General features: G+C 35.0%; 1 protein-coding gene across 1 annotated transcript in view; it reads left to right on the forward strand.

Annotated features, from left to right (window-relative positions):
- NAALADL2 (N-acetylated alpha-linked acidic dipeptidase-like 2) overlaps positions 1-24,942 on the forward strand; it is a 285,980-nt gene that overhangs the window by 145,611 nt on the left and 115,427 nt on the right. The window contains exons 5-8 of the mRNA XM_010572907.1: positions 1,247-1,390; positions 11,725-11,817; positions 16,302-16,507; positions 18,015-18,134. Coding sequence (XP_010571209.1) covers positions 1,247-1,390; positions 11,725-11,817; positions 16,302-16,507; positions 18,015-18,134 — 563 coding nt within the window. The remainder of the gene's footprint in view (positions 1-1,246; positions 1,391-11,724; positions 11,818-16,301; positions 16,508-18,014; positions 18,135-24,942) is intronic.

Here is a 24,942-nt window from a genome sequence, read left to right on the forward strand (position 1 = left end):
CTCCCCTCCTTTTCCATGCTGGGTTTTTAGTCTGCAAGACTATTCTTGCTTTCCATGGGAAGAGATGATGCCTTTATTAGGCCAGCTGAAGTAGTTGAGAAAATCAGATGAGCATTTTGTCCTGAAGTGCTTCAGAGCATTTCCATGTGCAGAGTTTGCCTTTTTTTTCCAGTTCTGTCAGTTGGTCTCCCAAAATATCTCATCTCATCAGAAACCTTCCAATGCTTATGTGTTGGACAATCGTGTGTATGGAAACTCACGGGTTTTTTTCAGTTAAAGGGAGATTTTAAAATATGCTGAGAGAATCTGCCGATACCGTGAGGTTTGTGCTGTGGCTTCTTAAGATCTTAAAGCTGTAAATGAAGTATTCTGATGCTTTCTGATCCGTACCTTCCTCCATTTGATGTGTCTGTTTAGTACGCTCTTATTCCAGACCTCCTTCAGGTGAGCCTTCAGCCTTCCATCACAGAAACACACCTGCATTTATAAAATAAATTATAGTCAGTTTAGCTGCATTGAACTCACTTTGAGTCAATGAGATAATCAGATTATATTCTTTAAAAGAGGAAGGTATATATAAAAATTTTCAGGCTTTTTGGTATATGCAGGGAAGGACGTCTCATCATGTTGCCAGTATATCATCATGTGCATCCTCTGTGATGTGTTTCTTGTCAAAGTTCTCACAAAACCTTGTTCGTGTGATAGCTCGCCCCTTGAAAAGTTTTAGTGCTAAGTGCCAAGCACAACTTCTGTAGAATTTAAACATTTTAGCATCCCTAGCAAAACGAACAGCCTTATCAGTAGTAGCGTCATTCAGTGCAGACAGATACTTACGCATGATTTCAGACTGTTTAAATGTCTGCTCTTCCCTGTAAGGCTTACTTGAATTTGTAAGTTATTGCTGATCAGTAATCCTATTCTTCACCGATTCCTTTAACTACACAGCAACTTCACTTGTTGTGTTTAAGTCACATGCAATCCAATGTCTGCTTGGACTCTGACAGTTTTTTTTCTTGTGGAACTATTCCCCAAACACTATAATATATACATGTGTTTTTGTGGCACATGTTCTTGAAGGGATTTTTATTTTTTTTTCCAGTAAGTTTAGTACAAAATAATGGCTGCTTATCTAAATCGGTTGTTTTAAGCTGTATTGTAGACATTTGCTTTTTTTGTTTGGTTTATGCAGAAGAGAAATCTTCTAATTCTCATTTACTAAATTGCTGTTTTCTTTCTGTTGTTTAAGAGGGAAGCTACAGACAAAATCGACTGAACCTCTCAACACTGTTAGTACAACCAATTTCTACAGTGCTTGCCAAAAAACTCGTTTCCTTACCTGAGGACACTGTCCAAAAAGATAGGTGTATTCCCCTCCAACTGCCAGCTACAGGTAATGCTTTTTAAATAATCTTTCCTTCAAACTATGAAATGTTCTTCAAGGACTCTAAATCCATTTTCTATAACTGTATATAACTAAGAGGTTTAGCTGATTATGAGTATGTTTTCCTTAGCTGCTTTCTAGAAGACACTATGAACAATCTAAAAATTACACTCCCAAAATCTGATAGATGGAAGTTTTGGGTTAAAAAAAAAAAAAGGTCTCTTAGTATAGGGCATTAAGCTCTAATTCTTAATATTGATTTTAAAACCCTCTGTTTAGATACCATCACTAGGGAGACTTTGTTAGTGCTGCAGTACAGTTTGTTAGGCCTTGTTGTACTATTAAGAATGTGATTTTAACATTAAGGCACCAGTATCGGTATTAAAGTTATTCTGTGTCTTTTTTCTGCCTCTGGCATAATAATATTATAATTCTAAACAGTCATGTGTCTTTCTGTGTTCCTTAATTTGTATCTGTTATAGAATAAACAGTGTATTGTTGTCTGAACCTTCAGGCACCTTTTCCTCCCAAGTTTCACCAGGAAAACGGTCATCATGATAAGAACAAAATACCTTGAGTAGTGCTAGATGTAATGAAAGAATGCATTCAGAGTATCCCTTCAGAGAGAATGCCATTAGCAAAGTCATACAGATTATTGCTTGAACAAACTTATTGCTGATGTGAAAGAATAAAGTGAGCATACAGTCTTCCAGCAAAGATCCTGCACAGTGTTTCAATGAAGGAAGGAACACCTTCCAGATAACATTCTAGCTGAGATGCATGTTTAAACAGTAATTCTGTCTTGGTTTTTGTGTTGTACTAGTCTATCTTTCACCAGAAAAAAATGCAGAAAAAAATGGTATATTTTATTATAACGCCTCTTTAAATGATTTGATTTGAAGCAGTGGTCTTGGAAGGGGGGAGGCAAATTAAGTTAGCCACTGTATCCTGTGCTAAATGCAGTGATGATAACAGTAAAAGCAAATTTTAAGGGCAACCATTGTACTATCAGATATGTGCTATATCACTTGTTTATTGCTTTTGGAAAGTTATTGTGGAAGAGGAATACAATACGACAAGTCATAAAAAAGGTTGATTAATTTTATGACTTGTGTTAGCATTTGTAGTTATACATACTGAAAAGAAAGGCAGAAAGAGCTCACGCTTCATGGCTTGAGCTGTTGTGGTTAGGCAGGACTATTACTTTCCATGCATGGCTGACCAGATGCTTTAAAGATGAACTGATCTTCCCCACAACCTGTAGACAAAGACTAAATAAATGGGAAAAGGTCATTTTGGAAGGAACAAATGCTTAACTATGCCAGGTAGGATGTGTGAAGCTTGCTAGCATTATAGGAATTTTCAACAGCGGAAGTGTCTGAAGAAAAGCATGAACTTGGGCTGGCAAGTGACACTCATTTTAGAAAGATAAACGGCTGCGCTGTGTCTGTTTCTCAAAAGGTTTTGTGTGGAGGCTGCAGGACAGAATCACCTAAAAGGGTACCTTATGCTACTTTTTCTGTGACAGGTGCGGCACGTCTGTTTTATTTCCCTGAGAAGGCATGAATTCTGTGTGGTAGAAAATTTCGGGAAAGAAAGAATATTCCAAACTAGCAGTCTAGTAAGAGCCGATCCATGCCCGGCTTACTCTGAGTGAATAAAACAGCTTGTGTCTGATTTCATGTAAAGCTTCTGAACCTCAGTAATCCATGTGGGATTTTTTTTAAATATTCTTAATTTATTGATCAAGTAGGGTCTATAATAAGAAGCCTTGCCTAATTCTGTAATGCATTGTCATATATTTTGCCTTAAAATAATGGTGAAACTGTAGATGTGCCAGAGCATATAGTGTGCTGAAGTGTTCAGCAGCAGCCTTAAAGGAAGAGATAAGAGTGGTATCATGATAAGAAATCTTGTATAACTATTTAATAATAACAATAACAGCTAAAGAGAAAATGCTGAACAGAGCAATGCATATGAGAACAGTGAAGGCTGGATTTGCAGTCTTCCTGTTGATTTGAAGAAGCTTAAGAGAGAGATTTCACTTCTGACATAGAACTCATCACTTATCTGTCAAAAGAGGTGAAGGAGCAATTCAGATGATGGGTTGGCTTAAAATTTGTTAGAATAAAATGATTATCATTCTCTCATCAGTATGTTTCAAAAAAGCTGAACAGCAGATTCATCAGTAATGATTAAACATTTATATATAGTTTTCTCCCATTGCCTCTTTTTTCCCTTAGCCTTGCAGTTTTCAAGAGACATAACGTGACAGAGGGAATGGGAGGATCTGGAGAGAAACATCCGAGATATATCGAATGCTTAGAACCTACAAAGCAAATAGTGGGAATTGAAGTTAGTTATTAGTTTTGTGTTAGTCGAAGTTAGTAATTAGATTTGCTTTTTGGTTACTATGGTGCATCATTGTTAATCCTCACTAATCTGAAATTCTGTGGTCCCATGAACTTTTTCCCAAAAATGGGCAATTAGAAGGAATTTAAAAGTGAAGTTTTATTGAGAAGCAGTATGCCTCTGAAGCTTTCTTTTTTTTACAGAATATTACTGGAATTATTTGCTAGAACATAGTGAAGATTGCTGTAAAACTAAAGCACTCCTACAAACATAAATGAAGAAAGTCCTGCTGAGTTGCAGTAAACTTTCTTTGTTGTGTAAGTTACCTGCCAGTTGGTAGATTTCAGTCAGGTGCAAATCATCTGTTTTCAATGAATCTCTTGAGTATTTAAAGTAAATCTGTGTAGTGGAATTTAATTTACAAAGTGTTTTTCATCACTAATGACCATGTACTTTGGTGTTAAATGGAAAGCCTTGTAGCCTGGAAGTCTGGTAGTTAAAAACACTAAGGAGATATATGTGTAATTTTTCTCTTTGGCTTGAAGTGTCAGTTTTCGTACTCATTAGATTTGCATCTGAGAAGATAGAAGATGACAAAGATCTAGGATTTCGCTAGTGATCAATCTCCAGCTGTCTGTGGCAGAAGGGCAGACCTTAGGATTTCACAGACCAACTTGCATGTTTAAATAGCTTTCATTATCATATGGTATTGTGGTGGTGCAGATGATATATATCTCTTTGCATCTGTCTGCACGCATGTGTGAATTCACCTAGGTATATTCTATTGAATCTCTTTGTAAATGTTAAATTAATCAGTGATTAAGCGTTACTAAATCTTGTCATTTACCTCAAACTGTAAATGAACTTCAGACCGCTGCTACACACATAATCCCTTAGACATAAACCTTTGCCCAAGTCTGGGACTAGGAGCAAATCCAGCCGCACCTAAGCTCCAACAGGAGTTTAGAAAGCAAGGGGATTTTCTCTGAACCTCCTGACTCAATGGGAGGGTCTCCCCTACCTTTCTGTACCCCTCATCTTTGTACAAATCATTAAAAATCAATTTTAACTCAATTGTAGTTTGTACGTTTCTCCCTTATTGTTTTATGTTTTCAGTCTCTATATAAAACATTCTAGTTTGATTCTAACTTGATTTTTCTTTGTACACTTCACCCATGTATCAAGTAACATAGTGAACCTTGCCATCGAACTTTGTAAAGTCACGCTTTTTATAATTTCCTGTTAAATCATGTTTGCTAATACCTGTGACGGTGATTCTTTAAGGGGTCCAAACTACTCAATTGCAACAGGTATGTAAAGAAGACAGTGCTGCATTTTTCAGAGGTTGAATGGAAGCCTGAGGAATTTGTGTTGCCAGACTTGTAAATAGGGAGATCAAGGGAATATTGTCTGAAAGGTTCTCAAGTGAGATTCTCTGTAGAACTTAGGAAAAATATGATAACATGGTATATGAAGAAATGTGTTCGCATTTCTAAGTAGCTGTTTAAAATTATAGGAAACAATAAGCGAAATAAAAATTGGTTTTAAGAGTGAAGAGATGGAGATAGTCACCAACGGAGATAAGGATTATGTGATGGAAGATGTTAAAGTTATTCACAAATGGCTATCAAAAAAGGTCCCTTCCCTCCTTCCCCTTCAGCCACAGGACATTGTGCATGCTAAAAATTTATGTGATTCAAAAAGGGCTACTTAAAAATTCACCGAGAAAAAAAAAACTAATCAAGAGAGTTTAAACACACAGCCCCCTACCCCACCCCTTGGCTAAGCAACTTTCAAGTCACTGGAGGACACAATAATGTCTTAGGAAAGAATTGCTATACACTCATCCTATTCTTACGTTCTTCTCCACATACATGTTGTTGGTCACTCTTGGAGATAAGGGCCAGTTGGTCTGACCTAGTATGCCTGAGCAGTCTAACTCAAATTACAGGAAGTATAATGCAAGCATTCATGCATTGATCTCACTTAAAGGATTCTAAGTTTCTTTAGCCGACTGATGTTTAAATCCAACCCTATTTCTCTCCTCATCTAGATCAACCAAGATCATTGAGGTGTTATTTCAGAAAATATCAGTAGACTTAACATACACAGAAGAAGATCCCATTTCTTACGAGCTTTTAATGTCTTTTGCTGTGAAGTAGGTGTAGGTTTTTACATTTTGACTTATAAAATAGTAAAATCAAAGCATGAATAGTGTAAGTAACTTGAATGATATCAAGCACTGTGTGAATAATAGAGCCAGGTATACAAAGACTCCCAGCATTCTGCTGTAGCCAGTAAAATGACTCGGTTCAAAAAGCTTTTTAGGTAGAATCATTTGATCTTTTATAACCTTTTTTAGCCTACAAAATACAGTCATTGAGCAATACTGAATCATCTTAATGACTGCAATGCAAAACTTCATTGTAGGCTGCAAACAAATCCACATCCTCTGCCAAAAACGATGAGAGTGGAACAAATAATCGGAAGTGACTGTTACTGAAAAGGTTTGTAGCATAACATAAAGAAGAATTTTTGTAAGACTTTGAACATCTATTTTATACAGTTCCACATGTCAGATGGTCATTATGCTGAGTTTTATAGTCAACTCTAATCATGGGAAATTGGAATCATTAATTATACAAAAGGAATAATCGAAAGAGTCCTTTAGTCTCCATATTATACGATCATCGTCCAAGACAAATAAAGTTCTCTGCCAAGTGCCGCACTAGTGCAAATCAAGCCTGTCTTCTTTTCAGTCAGAGGAAGGGCATGAAAAGATAAAGGATATATATATTCTCATATTAAGCTACAGCCTTGTGATGTTGTTATATGTGTTTCTCCTTTGTTGCTTACTACCTGTCAGAGAAAAGAAAGCGCACCGTATTTAATAAACTCTGGCTCTGCCATCATAGACTATGATCTCAATATGCAAACAATCCCATAATTTCTAGGTATTTGCGCTATGCTAAACATAAATCCAAGAAAACAAATAGAGAAAGATGCCAGCATATCGTGTGGCAGTGCACGTTACTGTAGAAATAGAATGATGTTCTGCAGATATTGCTTACTGGCATTTCAAAGTAGTATGTATTAAATAGGAAAGTCAGATGTAATACAGACATACTGTATATGAAAACTTACAAATATTTATACTAATACTCTTGGATTTTCTTTTTGTGATTGCTTTAAATTCTGTTCTCTTTTTAAATAGAAGTTCATGAAAAGAATTAAGCATAAACAGTGTGAAGCATTTTTTTATATATCTTCCTCTCTACTCCTGCCTGAAGCCTCAAGAATTTTTTCTACCAGAATTGTAACTGATGAAGACGTATTTTCAGAATTCTGTTCTATGCCATTATTTTTCTGTGCAACGCTTTGGTTTTGATTGCTGTAAAGCAGGTAAAAAAATCTCTCAAACTAGTGTGAGATTATGAAATTCAACTAGACAATATGAAGCATTCTTGAAATTCATAACTATGTTTGATATTGAGTGTGCCATATTTATTCTGTATCACATTAGGCCATCCCAGTTTAGAACCTTTTTAAAGGACTTTGTTGTAGACTTCACTTGTTTTCAAAAGCTTTTCGTCTGAATAGATTTATTGTTGGATTCCCTATTGTAGGTCAGAAAATAGGATCAAGTAGCAAAAAGTTTATTCATTAAACTCCTCGGACCAAGATTAGGCTTGAGGACTCAGGGCCTATGAATATCTATTTAAAAAGAAGAATAGATTGTTAGTAGGCAACATGGTTAATCAAATCAAAGTCTAGCAGGGAAAAAAAAATAGGGATACTAGATTTCAAAGTGACTAAATCTAGATGGTGGATTGCTTATATAAAAAGAAAAAAAAAAAAGGCTTTTTGTTACAGGGGCGTCTGTCTAGGAGTTTTGACTTATTCCTGCACAAATAATTTTATAATTCAACAATAAAGTATATTGTCATAGATTAAGTATTGATTTTTGCATATGGAATTTGATAGTGTTGCACAATATTTTTTTTCAGAGATTGTATCTAAATTATTAACTATATACTATTGTATAAGTTTATTTGCTTTTGTAACTATGTAGTTATGTTGCATATAGCATTTTTGTTATGTAAGTTGTATTGTTACATAAACGCTTATGATTATATATCTTAGTTTAAAGTCCTATGCTTGAACTTAATTGAAACCTTCTATAAGTTTTTGCAGTCAAATTGACATGCTGAAATACTGAGAACTAACTGAAATATATTTTTCACAGTACAGTAAGATTTCAAAAGCCCACTAACTAGGCAGTCTAATGAAAATGAAGCATTTGTTTCAAATGACAGCAAAATCTGCTTTTATATATGTTTGAAGGTATACTTGCGATATCGGTGTATTTAACATGGTATTCCAAATATTACATACCAGTCTATATTATTCCATACAGTATCACCAATAGAATATAAGAAACCTATGACATATTTGATTATTCATTATATGTAAATAGCTTATGGTGTTTCTACATTGAGTGCAGTTAGTTCTTACAGTATCATGTTCTGTGGTATTTGATATTACTTTAAAGCCTCAGGTCTTGAGGCAAATAACTTTGTGAAAACTATAGCTTTCATTATGAAAAAAATTATTAGCATTCAGAGGTCGCTGAAAAGCTTGGTAGTGTGTGCTCAAAAAGTGAGCAGTTTAGTTATTAGAGCCCGACGTAAGGTTTTTGAATGACTGGAACAAGTAATCTGTTGAATGCAATTTTATCCTGACTACCTCAGCTGAATTAGTCTCCCCTAAGTAACATGGCCAGGGATGTTTGATGATGTTGGAAAGCTTTACTTTAATTGTGATTTCAAACTGATGTCTTTTTATTCAGGTGTGGTTTATGTTGATTTCAGCAGGAATTATATTCATGTTAAAAAGTGGGTTACTTGAAGTTACTAAATGTACCTTGTTTCTGCAGTCTTCTGAAATAACTTCTGGTTTTATGATCAAAGAACTATGTTATCGAAATGCATGAATTCAGTCAGTGCTTCATGCTTCTATACCAGAGTTAAATGTTCATTTAAGGGAAATTTTTGTATATGAGTACCAAAAATCTTCTCACATGAGTTCAGGTTTCAAATCTGAGTCCCTAATGATGCTTTCTAAAATCCAGTACTCAAAGGAATGCTCAGAAAACTGTCTGATTATAGGTGTTTAGTATGACCAGTATTCAAGAATTTAACTAACATGTTTGAAAATCGGGCTCAAGCTTATACTCCTCTGTGTTGGTATAAGCTTTGCATAAGGTTAAAAGCAAAAAAAGACATAAAACATAACTCATTTTACAGGCTACAAGTAGTAGTTTTTTGCTCATCTGACATTCTACAAATTGTCAATTAAATGAGTGGGAAATAACCATGCATTTCTAAAAATAACTATGTAATTGTGAGAGGAGAAGGTAGTCATTTGGTATGAGACAGTTACAGATCTCAAGTCAAGAAATAAATAAATAAAAATGCTGATGATAAATACTTTTCTGTTCCAGAAGTAGCTTTTGGCTTACAGAAACTCAAACTGTATCCCAAATAATGTTAAGCTAAAGCCTCCTCATAGTTTTCCAGAGAATACAGAAAAAAGACAGGAAGTTGTCAAGATCTTTAAAATACAGCATTAGGAAGAGAAGTTTATTGTCAGAACTGTTTAAAGGGGATTAAATTTCACTTGTGCTGTATAGTCCAAAGAGTACTTTCAGCCTTTTCATCTGGCGTACTAAGCCTTTAAGCCCAAGTCACTTTAAGCTGACTATTGTGTTACATGACTATTAACTCGAATATCTGATTCCAGAATATGTGTATTACCAAAAGTTAATTTTCTATTTTTTTTATTGTCGGTTGAAGACTGGGTAGCTGATGTTGATTAAGAAGAAACGGTTAAATCAGTTGTCTTCAAAAGGATTTATCTTCTTTTTGTCTGAAATGGGGTCTAAGGAAACATATATCAAAAATGATGTAGGGTTAGAAAAGGAAAGGAAATCAGTTTTGGCTTGAAAAATCTTTTTTAAGCAGAGAAAATTGGCTCTAGGATGGTGGTAGGTGAGAAACAGCGGCAAGAAGTAACTTGCATTGTGGAAATTTAAACTGCTTAATCAACATGGACGCCATGAGCTGTTTTCACGTTGTTTTAAAAGACCAAAAAAAAAGCATAGGTGACAGTATGGTGCCGGGAACCCTTTGGATTGATTTTTTTTTTTTTTTTTAAATGAAATATTTTTTAAAATTTCTAGAATAATATCTGTAGATTTATAGAGCAAACACAATCTGTTGTCACATGATGTTAATAAACCTTACAGTAATTTGCATTAGAAGACTAAAGTTAATTATGACTCAAACCGGAACGTATGCATGACAGATCGAAATATTACCTTTTTGTGATTGGTTATTGTGGTGTGGTTTAATTAACTGTGCTTGACTTGCATTTTCTTTACTGTTGTGTTCTAGCAAAGAGTTGTCACATACAGGACACATCTATTGATAACAGAGGAGGGTTTGTCTGAGTAAAAAGTAGGATAAATATTGCATTTTTTTAAAAAACACAGATCGTAGCAGTTGGTTTGCTTTTTTTCCACATATCAATGAAGAATAGTGAATGAAAATATATTTCATTTTATTTTAAGAGAATTTTAAAATAAATTTACCAGGTGAAATACCAGCAAATGAACCTTGAAGAACAGTATCGTAGAGATGTATTGTTTTTATTTCACATGTTGCAGTAAACTCCCCACTTGCGTATTCCACACATCTCAGGAAAAAAAGCCAGGAAATAAACTGTTAGAAATACATCTGTGGGAGGATAATAGCCTGGGAGATAGAGAGCAAAATGGTCCGTGGAATATTTTCATTTTGGTCTGTGGCAGTTGGGATATGGACGTTGAAGGAATTCTGGCTCAAAGATGCCTTTAAACACAGGTCTGTCGTGGGCTGGTGCAGTACTCTGGATGTAAAAGGACCTCCCCGAAGGTCTAGGACGACACAGTGGTTATTGTCAGACAATTGCTAGCATTTAAGTTAGAGCAGTTTAAGACATTTTCCCTTTTCTCAGATAGAAGTTCCCACCTTTTGGATGAGAAGAATGTTAATATAGTCTATTATAATGCAAACGAAACATTTTAAAGGTATCTGCAGCTCGCTGTAGTTAGTTGTTTGGTTTCCATTGCCACAAACTGCAGGAGTTCATATGGTTAGTGTGTCTCACCTGGGGGACAGAGGGAATGACAGTAATTCTCAGCAAAGGACAGTTAAATTTTTTTAAGCTATTTTAACTCAGGCGTTTACTTTTCTCTAGCTTTATCCTGTGCTACAGTCTCAACTGGCATAGCAGTATTGGCAAGTCCCTTACATTTTAGCAGGTTTCGGAATTTTTCTGGCGTTGTATTTATACCATTTCCTCAGTTGATACCAACTAAGCCAACAAAAGCTGTTTTCTGTTGGCATAAGTCCATAAGTATGTCACCAAAGGCTGTGCTGGCAAAGTGATTAGTTATGCAGAGGTCTAACTTTTCCCATCTGATTTAGTGTAGGGGGATTTCTCCAGAAGAATAGTATAATATAAACCAGGTATATTTTTGTGAATGTTATTGAAAGATTGACCTGGACAAAGGATTAGGTGAGAAAAACCTATAAAGATGAAGACAAATTTCCTTATCATAGAGTTATGTAAATCCTACTCTTTTTAAATATTTTTTTTCTATTGTATTCTGGCAGCGTTTATTGGGTGAATTGAATGATCTTTTAACTCAAGGAGTAGAGATCTCTTTTGAGATTCCAGCTTTGAATGCCACTGCTAAAATGGGATTAAGAAAGTAATGTAATATTTTATGTTTTAATCTCTGGCTCCTCTTTAGTATCTTCCCTTCCCCCCCCCCTTTGTTTTTACTTTTGTGTTTAATGTGTAGGGAATTTATATCTGGGGCCTGTAGATTTCTTGGCTGGATAAACAAGTTTAACTTTTTCTTTTTTTTTTTAATCTTTTAACAGGGAAAAAAATAATCAGTCTGAATATTCAGTCAGTCACAACTTACAAGACAATTTCTAATGTTATTGGATATTTAAAAGGAACTGTGTTTCCTGGTAAGTAGCCCTTGATCATTTGTATCGATTATTTGTTTTGTAATGGCTGGGAGTCATAGCTGGGATCATGATTCCACTTTGCCAGATAATGCACTAATACAGAGGAAGGAGAAAGCCTTTGTTGTAGTAATTTTGTGATTTGATTTATGACAAAACAGAATGTAAGGGTTAAACAGAGCATGAGCTCAAGGGGATATTATAGTTACAATAAGCGTATTTTTACCCAACAAGCAGGAATTACCCGTAGACCATAGAGAGTATTAGTATTTATGCCAGGTAACTGTGTTGGTGGTTTTAATTTCAGGGTACACTGTATTGCATGATTTGAATTAATATGCAAGCTGTCTATACAACTTTAGAAAAGGTTTGATTTTTTTTCTAATGTTAGCAGAATTTTGAGATAAATAAAACTGTGCTTCAAGTCCAGAACATCCTTATGTAATTCAAATGTCTCACTGAAACCAAGGTGTAGGGCAGCATGATCTCTGGCTTGGTTAAGAATTTAATATCAAATGTGATTATAGTGTACAAAAATCTGTGACTAAGTTCTTAATCACACTTGCTGCAGCCTTATTTGGTGTTACAATCATGCCTTAAGCTAGTTTTGTACAAGTCTATGAATAATAATCACTGTTCTGTATGTCTGAGAATTAAACAATAAGATTCTAAGTGCAACTGTGACATAAACCACAAACCCCCTCCCTCCTTTGATGCTCTATGTAGATAATACGATAATCAGGACATCATACGAATGAAGATCATTTTGACCTTACTCTGTCTGCAAATGAATTTGCCTAAAAGTTGAAGAGTTTTTGCAACTTGAATGAACACTGTTGCTAGTTACTTACATAGTGGAAAGTGTTGTAGACCCAGTCCAATTCCTAATGTACAAATGGCATCATCATCAAAACGTCATCACATTTGCCTTGATTAATACTCTCTTATTAGGTTCAGAAGAAAAATTGCAATTTTGTCTAGAGTCCCTTAGGAGGTGGGCCACTCATTTCGTATTTGAAGTGATGGAACGAAGGACGTGGAGGAGATTTACATTTATTCCTGTTAGTGAAATGATGACTTGGTTTTGTGTGTGCTGAATGCTGTACTTTCCACCAGAACAATTTTATTTTTTTAAAAAACAATGTAGAAAACAATTAGCACAGTGAATTAAATCCTTTATTGAAATTAAATTTCCTTCAAGAATTTGAAGTTATTAGTCTACTATTGCTAATGTTTTGCAAATAGCTGTCATGGAATTTGAAAGGTAGAAACTGCCATGTTTAGACATACTGTCTACTGAATTGTGAAGCAGAAGCAAGACAAGTAATAAAAAGCATGCATCTGTTTCTGTTTAATAAATTCTTTATCTTCTCTATACCTGAATATTTCCTCTTATTATTGCATTCATAATAAGAAGCTACTTTTTAAAGGTATGTCAGTATATACTTAACTTTAAGACTTCGAGGATATGTAATCAAGTGAAGTCAATAGTGCTACCCAGATGCCAACAGTTTGTCCTGGAAATGTCTTGCTGAACAAGGGCCATAGCAACTGGCTTCTAATGTAGGCACAAGTTAAGCATGTAATGCACTCTGGGTAACATTTTGTACAGAATCAATGTTAAACTTTCATTTGTTTCTCTGCTCTTCCTGGTTGATACTATAGGTTGATACTACATGCCCTCTCAACTGATTTGAATACTTGATGTTTTTGTGGCATTGATTCTCTGTCATTTTGGTGGGGTTCTGCTAGTTTCATACACCTGAAATATTCACCTTCATGTTCCCAGAAATGCAGAAAGAAAGCAAAATTTATCTTTAGTGCGTAATGAAAGACTGCAGAGCATCACCAAGGGTGGATTTTTTTAGGGTTTTTTTTTTTTTCCTTAAAGGCCTCCTAACACACACAAGAACACATCCATGTAATGGTGATCTTATTTGACATTTGATCTGAGGAGTAACAATAAGCATCTGAAATCCAACCAAGATATTAAAAGATTTAGGAGCAGAGGAAATGTGGTAGTTGGTAGCCTTTTAAAACCTGAAAAACTTAACACTGATTTTGTAGCTCTATTGAACATGGTTGAAAATGGGATGTATAACAAGAGAAGATAGTATAAAGTCACTCTTTTTTAATGATAAATCCCTGTTGTCCAGCCCATCGCTACCCTGAACACTGTCCCATCTTATCACTCTCAAAAGTATCTGATGGATATATTTTTCCTCTCTCTCTAGTCCTTTCTTTCTCTTTTTTCTTACCATGTGATCTCTTTCTCTACATGCGTCAGCAAATGATTATGAGAAAGGACAGCTGCTGCCTCTGTAAGCATGACCATTCTTTCTCCTATGCTTTTCATGTAGCCATTTGCTTCAGGGTATTGCCTCTATTCAAGAGGGAAAGATGTGCAAAAATGAAGAATTTCAAAGGAGGCACCAGCTGTTATGTTTTACCCCTGTTCATTCAGCTGGCATCTCCTACAGTAAGTTGCTGCTTGTAGTTTTCTTCTCCATCAAGATGTCCTATACTATTTTACATAAGGTCTCTTTACAGTCCCCTTCACATATGCTGTTCACAGACTGAACAGAGATTACAATACGGAGTAAGCATTGATGCTGTCTGATCACTCTATGTTAATGGTGCTTCTTCTAATGACCTAGAAGCCTGTAAGGCCATTCATTTCTGTTCCCTAACATTAAGTGAGTTAAAGATCCTATGATTTTTCACTGTCAGTGCAACTTATTATTAAACATCTCATGATGCAACACATAAGTTGCAAAATTATGTGATTTAGATTGCATTTTGTTACGTTAAATTATTATGTACACTTAGATTTACATTTTGCATATCTGCTTTTAGAAAGAAAATTTCATTTACATACCTATATGCCTCCCAGGCAGCTGACTGAAAATGTTGTGTTATAGGTACATAACAGAGCCCCTGTTTGTAAAACATTTTTGATTCCTTATAAAACAACATCACCATGTATTTTGTTGAACAAAACTGGTAAAAGTCCAGTTTGATAGAGAATGGTTTTATAATCAAAGTATGTTAGTGTTCGGTTAAACTTGTTTCTAGACAGCAGTCATTGCAAAAAAACACTGAGGAGTAGATACTTAATTTTATAAGCAACTATAAAACATGGGCATTTTACCACCTGTGTGTTGCTACATTCCAGTGTACTGACAACAGTGAAGAATGAATCCCCTTGGATAAAGAAAGAAAACCAAAACTTTTTGCACTTCTTGGATCCCAATTGACACCCAGAGATTGTTGTGGATCTGACATCACTTGATAACAATTCTTCTGTTCTCTATTGGTATCATGAAATACGGAAAGAACACCTTTAAAGTCTAGATCTGGACCAGAACAAGACTTTACTAAGTATCAGAACACAACCAGTAAGCAATCCTTCCAAGAGGCTTCAGGTGTGAATTCATCTCACACAGGAGGTTTAATATTTTAATAAGTCATTCGGCATAACTCTGTTTAGACTTCTTGACACGTCAGACGCGCTAGTCATTCATGTTGTTTCACACCACATCATCCATTTGGAATAAAATAAGGTTCTTTAAACTTGTGAGTTAGTATTTGGATTATATATTATGTCTTGAGAGACGACGATTTCATTTGATTTCTCTGAAAAAAATTGGGGGGGTTTTTTCTGGATAACAATGGGGCATGTTCTTTCTTTCAGGTTGAAACTTCTTGCTTTTCATTTTGTAAAATACTTTCTTTCCAGTGTCATCAAAGTTGCTAGGTCTGACTTACTGTTTCTGTATCATTCATTATCTCTATTCCTCTGTCATGTCTCCTCTCTAAACCTGCAGTCCAGGTCTTTTCAGTGTCTCCTTACATGGAAGTCTAAGTCCTGATATATAACCGTTCTGGTTACCAGCTTCTCAACTGCTGTTTCTGCAATGTGTTTTTTGAGATAGGGTGGTGAGCACTGAACACAGTCTTCCAGGTGAGGGAGTACTAATACTTTGTGTATTTTTCTCTATGTTCCTCATTGTACTACCACACCTTTTGTTTTCTCTTTTGGACGCTAATATGTATTGAAGATGGAGTTTCCTGCTTATTCATTTGTGGCTTTTCATAACACTCTAATGTGAGCATGGAACTTCATTAGATTTTCTATATGACAAAGTCCTGGCTGTGGTATATATCAGATTTATAAGAAGGGAGAGTAGTAAGCAAACAATGAAGGCAAGGGCACAGGGATTAAATTAGGGAAGTATATACATACATTTATTTACTAGTTTATTTTTAAGTAGTATTCACAGTTTTATGTATGTATATTGTATGATTGTCTTGCACATGATCATATAAATTTTTGTTGACAGCATTGTGTTGTATTAACGACATTACAGACTACTAATACAGTTCATCTTTTAGGGGTTTTTTAATTCTTTTAATGCTGGTATCCAGAAGAAATAAGATTCTCGTCTGTCTTTTTTTTTTTTTTTTTCCCCACACACACATTTCAGACAGATACGTCATCGTTGGTAGTCATCACAACGGTTTGAATACTTATGGTGGACAAGAATGGGCCAGTAGCACTGCTATCATCACAGCATTTCTACAAGCCTTGATGCTGAAGGTTAAGAGGGGCTGGAGACCTGACCGGACCATTGTTTTCTGCTCGTGGGGAGGAACATCATTTGGGAACATTGGTTCATATGAATGGGCAGAGGTAAAATAATTTTAGAAGGATTCATTGCAATAGCGATTACTTTTGTTGAAAGCACGAAAACAATACGAAATTACCACATAGATATTATGGTTCATTAACTGGTCTGTGACGTCTGTCTGTGTACGTTTGTGTACTCCATAGCAAATGCAGTGAAAACATCTATAGAGACAATTCCTGTGGAACAGAGCATGTGTGATAATGAGATGGCAAGTTGTTGCCATAGCTGTGAAGGCTGCATGTACAGTACTTTTGTGAGCTGCTTCCCCTCGCTGATGCAGCAGAGGACTGTAAAAGAAGGCATTGCCAGAGTTTGGTAGAGGGGGGAAGGCCTCAAAAAAGACCTAGGCCCAGCTTAGAGGGCTGTTTTTCTTTGGGGGTTCAACAGTTACTAAATTTTAATTTATAAGCTTAGTGTGGGGAAAACTGAATCAAGAGCACACTGAATGAAGAGAACCGTACTATAGTTTACATTAATTACATAAACATTTCAGTGTCTCCATGGCTAGTGCTGATTCACTTTTCGCATATTTGTGCTAAAGGAGTTAGATACAATCTGACACAGACAATTCCTTGGGCTCTTACTTTCAACAGAATAGAAATCAGCTTATTGAAAGAAAATACCTCATCAGAGTATTGTTGATCGTGTATGATTACAGTGGACTTCAGCTGATAAATTAAGGAATAGCTAGCAGAGAGGTTCATGGCTGCTGAACTAAAACAGTAGATAAAATGAAGAGTTAATTGCTTTTTATCATGCGTGACAAGCGGCTAGCTCTCATTGAAGTTTCATACTTCCAACATGATTATTCTTCAAAAACAAGAGGGGGTGAAAAAATGAAATTGAAAAGATCCAGGCTGGAAGCAAAATTTGTTTAGTTCCACTTCAAGTCAGCTTTACATCAGATGTAATTGCGTTACACCCCTTCCGTTCAATATAAAGAGCCACTTCATGCAAAGAATAATTCATTACTGAGAAGGCAAAGGGGATCTTTTTTAAAAAGAGATAATAATTGAAACAGTTTGTACATAATATTTTTGTAGTCTAAAAAAATAATAAAATGAAAACACTGGGAAAGTTATGCAATTCCAATCTGAATTTAGTCTCTCAAAATTTGAGTACGTTTAACTCTTGATAATGATTGCTTTTGAAGTTTGTTTTCTGTCAGGCATAAGTTTAAAAGGCCATCACGTTGTTTCACAGTATGTAATGTTTTCATTTTTGGCCTTACAAGTGTAGTCATTTTTAATTCCTCCGAGGCCTGATTGCATTTTGTTGAGATGATGTGTGAAATGGAATTATAATTTCTGCTATATAGAGAAATAACACTAAGATATCCTTTGAAGTTCTTAACAGCATATTGTAAGAAGTAGTAGTTAAGTAATACTTAGGGAATTACAGAGGACAAAAACGTAGGGTGCAGTTTTTCCCTAGAAGGAACTGAAAGAACAAAACAAGTCTTAATTATAATGATGCATAGTAATAACCATTGCTCTGCTTGTGTCGTAGGATCTCAAGAGAGTTCTTCAAAGAAATGTTGTGGCTTACGTTAGCCTCCATGATCCAGTCAGAGGCAACTCAACTTTACACCCTGTTGCATCCCCTTCTCTTCAGCAACTGGCAGCAGAGGTTAGAAATAAAATACTTTCTTTCACATGTGGTTTATGAGGTTACATGGCTAACCCCACTGATGCTGGTTGGTTTTAGATAACTATAGGTGGAGGTTGCTTTGTTTAAGCATTTTAACCTCACAAATACACGTGAACTGTTTCTACTAAGTAAGCACGTTAAATTTTATTTAAAAAATTACAAGGTGTAATAAGAGGTTGGAAAGGATAACTTACTTCAACAGCTCATTATACCAAGTCTCACCATACCTGCATGCCTTACAGGGCATTTTTCACCTTTTGACAGCTTTAAAGTAGCATATTTTTTATTCTTTAGCACAAAGCACATTTTTTTCTTGCTAATCTGATCTTTCCAGACTGTTTCTCAATTTGCATGTAAACATGTATATTTACCAGATGTATCCTGACACACAGGGATAGTATTACTCTTACTATAATAAATACAGTCTAAAGTAAGTACGTCAGGCTCAGTGCTCAGCTATGCCTTTGTAACTAGTCTGCAGTCAGAATATTCTGTAGTTACACTGGTGTAAGTGCACGTAGGCTTTAAAATAATGACATTATTGCCATTTCTGAGGTTGCTGAATTTATTAATATTTAAAATGAATTGAAAATAATATAAGGTACATACTAAATGATAAAAACAGTGTAAAGTGGCCTGCATAAAATAGAGTTTGATTTAACTTTCATAAAGTATGCTTTCGAGATGTTTTTTCCATAAATTTGCCAAGCTAAAACTCATTAGGTTATTCTGATGTTTCTTTGACTTGCCTCTGAAGCATTTGGTACTAAGTAGCATCTTGAATGAAATGGAGTTTAAGACTGATCTTGCTTGGCAATTGTTGTCCAACTAAGTTAGTAAAATGATATCAGTCAAATTGCTTCTTAGCAATGTTTTAACCACTCCTCCTGTCCAGTGATTAGGTGGTAATTTCCTCATGGAAAGGATCTGGTTTATTCTGTGTAAGTATTGTGAAAAATGCAATGCAAAATAATTTCAGGGAGAAAAAGTCTTTTATTTGTGGAAATGTATTTATAATGTTGTATATATGAGTCTACAGGTGTTATGGATATGTCAGTTAAGATTTTATTATAAGTTTTAGCTGCTGTATTTGCAAAAAAATAGTATTCTGATAGGTTGCTAGCCTTTTGCTAACCTATTGGTGTTTGCAGTCCTATCTCCATGAAAACAGGTCTTTGCCATTTAAAGGAATAAATTTATTACATTAGGTGCTTGAGCTATTTGGTTTTTTCTCGTTTTCTTTCTTTAACTTCACAGTATGATCCATGACAGTGATCTGAAAACTAAACTGTCCGGAAGTGTGCAGCAGACACTTTCTTTATTATCTATTTATCACTTTCTTAAGATTTGATTCTTTTATTCTAATAAACGCCATATTAGTAAGAGTTACGGTCACGCCCTCTATTTTAGAGAGAAAGCAAAGGAAATCTCTTTTTCACTTCCACTTTATTTCTGTGGTGCATTTGGGTGTGATGTTGTAATGTTTTGTAAGTCATGTTGTAATAGCAGTTGTATCCTATCAAGCAGTACAGACACAGCCTCTCTTAGCAGTCCTTGCACCAGTTAATTGGTTAACAGTCAGTAAAACATGACTAGAACTTCATTTTTGCTCTTCCAGTAAACACCCTCCATCTCACCTCTGATTTTTTAGTGGCTAAGGCTTTATTATTGAGATTGTATCCATTCTGCATGTTTACCTTGAAGCCCCATTTAAAAAGAAAAGGACAAAATGTATGCGAGGTAATCTGTATAGGGGTGGTTTTTTGGTTTGTTTTTTGTGTTTTTTTTTTTTGTAGGGTAATATTATTTGTAATTAATGCAACTGTCATACAGTTTGTGACATTAAAAAGATTTGCAGGAATTACTGCTTCCAAATGCTGGCTAGATTTCTGAATTCATGTCAAGGATATTGACAGTGATGGAGCAGCCCAGCACAGATCTTCTTTTGTTCCCACGGGTACTCACAATTTGCCATGTGTCTAGGAGATTTTCTCTTGAAGACTGATCTAGTTATAAAGAATATTGATATTACTTCCAGTACTTGCCAAGAAGACAATGTAATTACAGATTACCACAAAATTATGATAGCGCAAATGTGGTAAGATGTGACTTTTTTGAGCTCTTCTCATCTTGAAGAAATTGTGAGTCCATTCATATGAGATTCTTGTTAACAGGTGCAGGTTAAAAAGAAGTGCTTAAAAAGTCCAGTGAGAGAGAAGGATCATTTTAATTTGTAAGAGTAATTCTCTGAAATTAGGTTTGTTAGAACAGAAAAGAAGGTGAAACAGGAATTTAGAATTAATAATATCAATCCATTTCAAAATGAAAAGAGAAAATAGCCAGTCTTGTTGAGTTAGATAGAAACTTTCCATAATTTATGGATACATGGAAGATACCGCACTGTACCTTTGGATTCAGTGGTAAAAGTAATACATCCATTTTTAGACCACAACAAAAGAGACCAGCTTGTATTATTTTCTCTTATTCCTAAACAGTGTTGAGGAGGGAAGACAGATCTGCTCACCATTTGCACTAAGGACAGAGTTGGGTTTTGGTCAATGCTCACTGTTGCACTAAAATTATGGGCACTCCATCTCAGTAAAACAGAGGAAGAATGTTTTCATAGGGACAATTAATGCATGTTACAAATGCCTACAAAGCTTAAGTGTTAGGATTCTCGGGAAACAATGAAAAATTTGTCCTGGGAAAGAAAACTCGAGTAAAAATCACCCTAAATGTGGAGCACTCCATGAATGCTACAAGGACCGTAGCTTAAAGAGACCTGTGGAGAACTGGCAAACTAAGACAGGCAAATGCATACAACAGTATTTACTTTCTGTGCTGAAGTATGTGGCTTTTCTAAAATAAAATTTTTGACACTTGTTAATCACTGCAGCTTCCAAAACACTTTTTTTCCTTCATTTCTGGAAACTGTGGGGAAAAATAAGGAAGAAGTTTTAGCTGAAATGTGGTTTGTTATGAATATTCTAGACTTACTGATAAAAAGAAGAATAATGAAACCGATGAGTTAGTTGCGTACCGTGTGAGATCTGCTGGTCAGTTAGAGAGTAGGATAAGTGCTTGGCTAATTAACAGAGACCATGACTTCTTAAAGATGTTTTATGTAAAGGGATTACATCTTTATTTTAGTTGCAGGTTTCAAAAGGGAGCTACATAAGCAGTCTGCAAATAATAATTTTATGTGCCTATCAGTGGGATTCAGTGGGATTCTGATTGAAACACCAAATTACATGAAGAAGCTAATTTAAATATTTGGATTAATTAAGCAAAGAGGAATTAAAACAATTCTGAGACCTTGACATGTTTAATTCAAATCTTTTTTATATAACTATGCTAATTAGTGTCCACATTAACAAGAGGGAAATACTGCCAAGTTATATTTTTGCCTACTATTATTTTGTAAGGAAAATGATTGTTAATTCACTTGCTCCGTTAGTGAATCACCATTTGCTGGCAGAGCGTCATTCGTAAATTGGGCTGGTTTGATGCTGGCATTCGTTCTCTGTAAATAAGGCCATTAATGAATTTTTCTATAATTAACATTTCGCAAGTAAGAAAGTTGTTATAAAACATAAATTAATTGCTGTTTTCTTTTAACTGATTGTATGACCACTGCTTATCAGACTCCAGGTCTACCGTTATTGCTGAATGCAAGAAAATTTACTGCTCCTTTCTCCTAAGGAAAGGAGCCGTTTAAAGCTATCAAAGAATGAGTTGAGCATTAAAAATGACTGGACCAAGTATTGTTCCATGCTATTTATCAGTATTTGTTTCTATTAATGGAGTAAAAGGCATAAAACATCTTTACATTTAAAGGTGATGTTATTGACAGAAAACTATTTTTTCTTTTTGAAGTAGAACCGAAGTTAAGCTTCTGTATAGATTCTTGTTACTATTATTATTTCTTGATTTAAAAAAAAAAAAAAAAACCAAACCTTACATTAATGTCAGCAATGATTCTTTTCTTCCAACTTCTATGGGTTTCTCGTTAATTTTGTTTTACCTTCAGCATTTAATAATGGATCTCTAAGCCTCAATATCAGTAGACTGTAAAGAAGAAAAAATACATTAAAATATTATTTGAATTGCTTGTTGCATGCCATATAACAGAAGATTATAGCTTCCCCATGAATTTTCAGTCTTTGCCTATTATTGCTTTTAGTGTTAAAATTGATTGCTGGTGTTACTTTTTATATTTGTGTTGACAACCAAAAAAATCTCTTGACAATCAGAAATTTATGCTGTGAACTCCTGTCTGAGGAATTCATAACTACGTTAAAAGGATGCTGTTAATATAGACAATACTTCCTTGCCAGCTCTATTAAACTCGTTAAGATGCTGCTTCTCCACTATGAAAAGCAGTTTCATTTAATGGTGGATTTGATTTTGGAGTTGCAGTAGGTACTTTGCATCTGCTAACAATGCTTTTATTCTGATAAAATGTTGCTTTGTCCACTCTTGCATATTTTTTCACTCTTCCTGCAAATTAAACAGTTTTAATAGATAAATGCTGATTCAGACAGTGGGTGATCATTTAAACCTACTCGTACATTTTGATGTTATAAAACTATATTGCTGTTAACCATGGGGGGGAAGAAGGTTTGTTAGCAAGGAGGAATGCAAGCGAACTAGTTTTTATGCTGTGATCTTATTAGAGATCTGCCAAAAGTCCTTTGTTTCTAATGAATCGAGCTTTCTGCTTCCATGTCCTTCCCTATCTTTACGAAATTAAGATATTAAGTTCTTCTGCTAAAAGCATAAATGATGTATGTTTTCAGCAGGGTTTTTTGTTTTGAAATGTAAATGTAAACTTTGATAGCCATTGTAGATAAAATTGAAGAAATCTAGACATTTTATTATCTTTAAATGTAGTGCTGGATTATGTGAGATTTCAGTAATTCCTTACCTGCTGTAGAATGGATTTTGGTTCTAGGCTTCTGTTCTTTAATCTAATTAAAACTGTCCAATGTAATAAGCTGTACTACGGAATGGAATTATTTTTTCCTTCCAGAGACTTTATCCAGCCTACAGTATTAGAAAAGTTGACTTCAATTCTGTCTAAATATTCCATTGCTTAATTTCGTCTTATTGCTCCTAGTTATTTCCCTTCAGAACTGACTTTCTGATAATAGAAAGACATTTTCTTAGTGATAGAAAACCTTTAATGTAGAGAGTTTAAAAGTAAACTCTAGTTCTTATGAAAGATGATGGATTGACAGCTCTGAGTATTTTAATTTTTCTACATAAATGCAAATCATTGAAAAGTTTATATTGCTGTTTTTTTCTAGTCATTATTAACTATGTTTTTGAATGAAGTTGTCTTAATAGTTATGAGCTATACAACACAAACAGCACATGGGAAAGAAATGCATGTGAAAAAATGAAAGTGTATGGTAAAATAACCAGAAAAAAAGAAAGCATCTTTAAATTGGAATCTACAAGACATTAGTGTAAAATGAGATGAGAATTAAAACTATGTTATGTTGTTTGGCTCATAACAGTTACAGCCACATGTTCCTTGCTTGTGCATGTGACAAAAAATAATCCAAATTTTATGCAGCACAACACACTTTCTAGTTTGCAGATCAATGTGGAAAAAAAATGCATCTGAATAATGAAAAGCAGACCATTTATTTGTCATATGGTAAAAAAGGTGAAATATTTTAAGTAATGTGATAGATATTTAACCTAGCCAAAAGCATTGTATATCTATTTTTTTAGTAGTAAGATGTGGCCTTTCTAAGCGTGCTAACCTCGTATTCTGAAATGGGAACCTTTAAAGTGCTCTTTGACACACATTGCTCACTCTATCTCAGTATGTCTTCTAGCTGTGATTATTCTTTAGACAAGCATGAAGATGTTTATTTTATGAAGCACTGTGACTTTAAATGATTTACCAGTATTTTCTATTGTAAAATTGTGTGCTGTTTCATATGGTTTGAAACAGGTCACATATTGAGAAGTCAGAGGAATAGGAATAACAACAGATTTGTAGAAACCTGGAAGGGTTTGGGTTTTTTTTTTTGTTAAGCTGTTTCTCCCAGGAAGAGTAAAAATATATCTGTAGAATACTAAGCCCATAACTGACGTGAAAGCATCGACCTGAGCTCCACTGGGAAATGGGGATAGTAAACAGCATGGAGTTCCTGCTCAAGCTAATAGATTTTGAGGTTGGAAGTTCTCTTCCAATATGGGCTTGTCATGCATGGCTAGAGGACTTTTGTGTGTGTTTTAGTGTTCAGATACACCTGCACGTCCTGCGGGATCTGTCAAACATGCTCAGCAAATCCAGTTGCAGTGCATGTGTTAATTCAGTGGCCATGACTTTCTGAACTCATAATCGTTTAGTGCTTGATCCTGCACTTATGTATTAGATGGAATTATTTTCAAAATAGACTTAAGTAACAAAGCTATAATTTGAATGGTTTAGACATCACCTTAAAATTATGGTGATTGTTACGTTTTGGTTACATGCCTTTCTTTCAGTACCCAGGGTTGTTTACATCTTAACCTCGTAAATTTGTCACCCAGAGTGTCCCTTTAATTTCAGTGTTGGTGCAGTTACATTTCTTATATGTGAAAACAAAACCTTGATTCTTTTAAGGCTAGTAATTGAATTCCTGTGTCTATTCTATGAGCATAACTATATAATAAATACCCAAATTTGGGAAGAAAAAAAGCCAAAAAAAAAAAAAACCAAACCCAAACATCTGACCAGTTCAGTGTCAGTCATTGAAAGGGGGGGGGGGGGGGGGGGGATATCTAA

The sequence above is a fragment of the Haliaeetus leucocephalus genome, unplaced genomic scaffold (assembly GCF_000737465.1).
Source record: "Haliaeetus leucocephalus isolate CR32 unplaced genomic scaffold, Haliaeetus_leucocephalus-4.0 Scaffold362, whole genome shotgun sequence".
NCBI lineage: Eukaryota > Metazoa > Chordata > Aves > Accipitriformes > Accipitridae > Haliaeetus > Haliaeetus leucocephalus.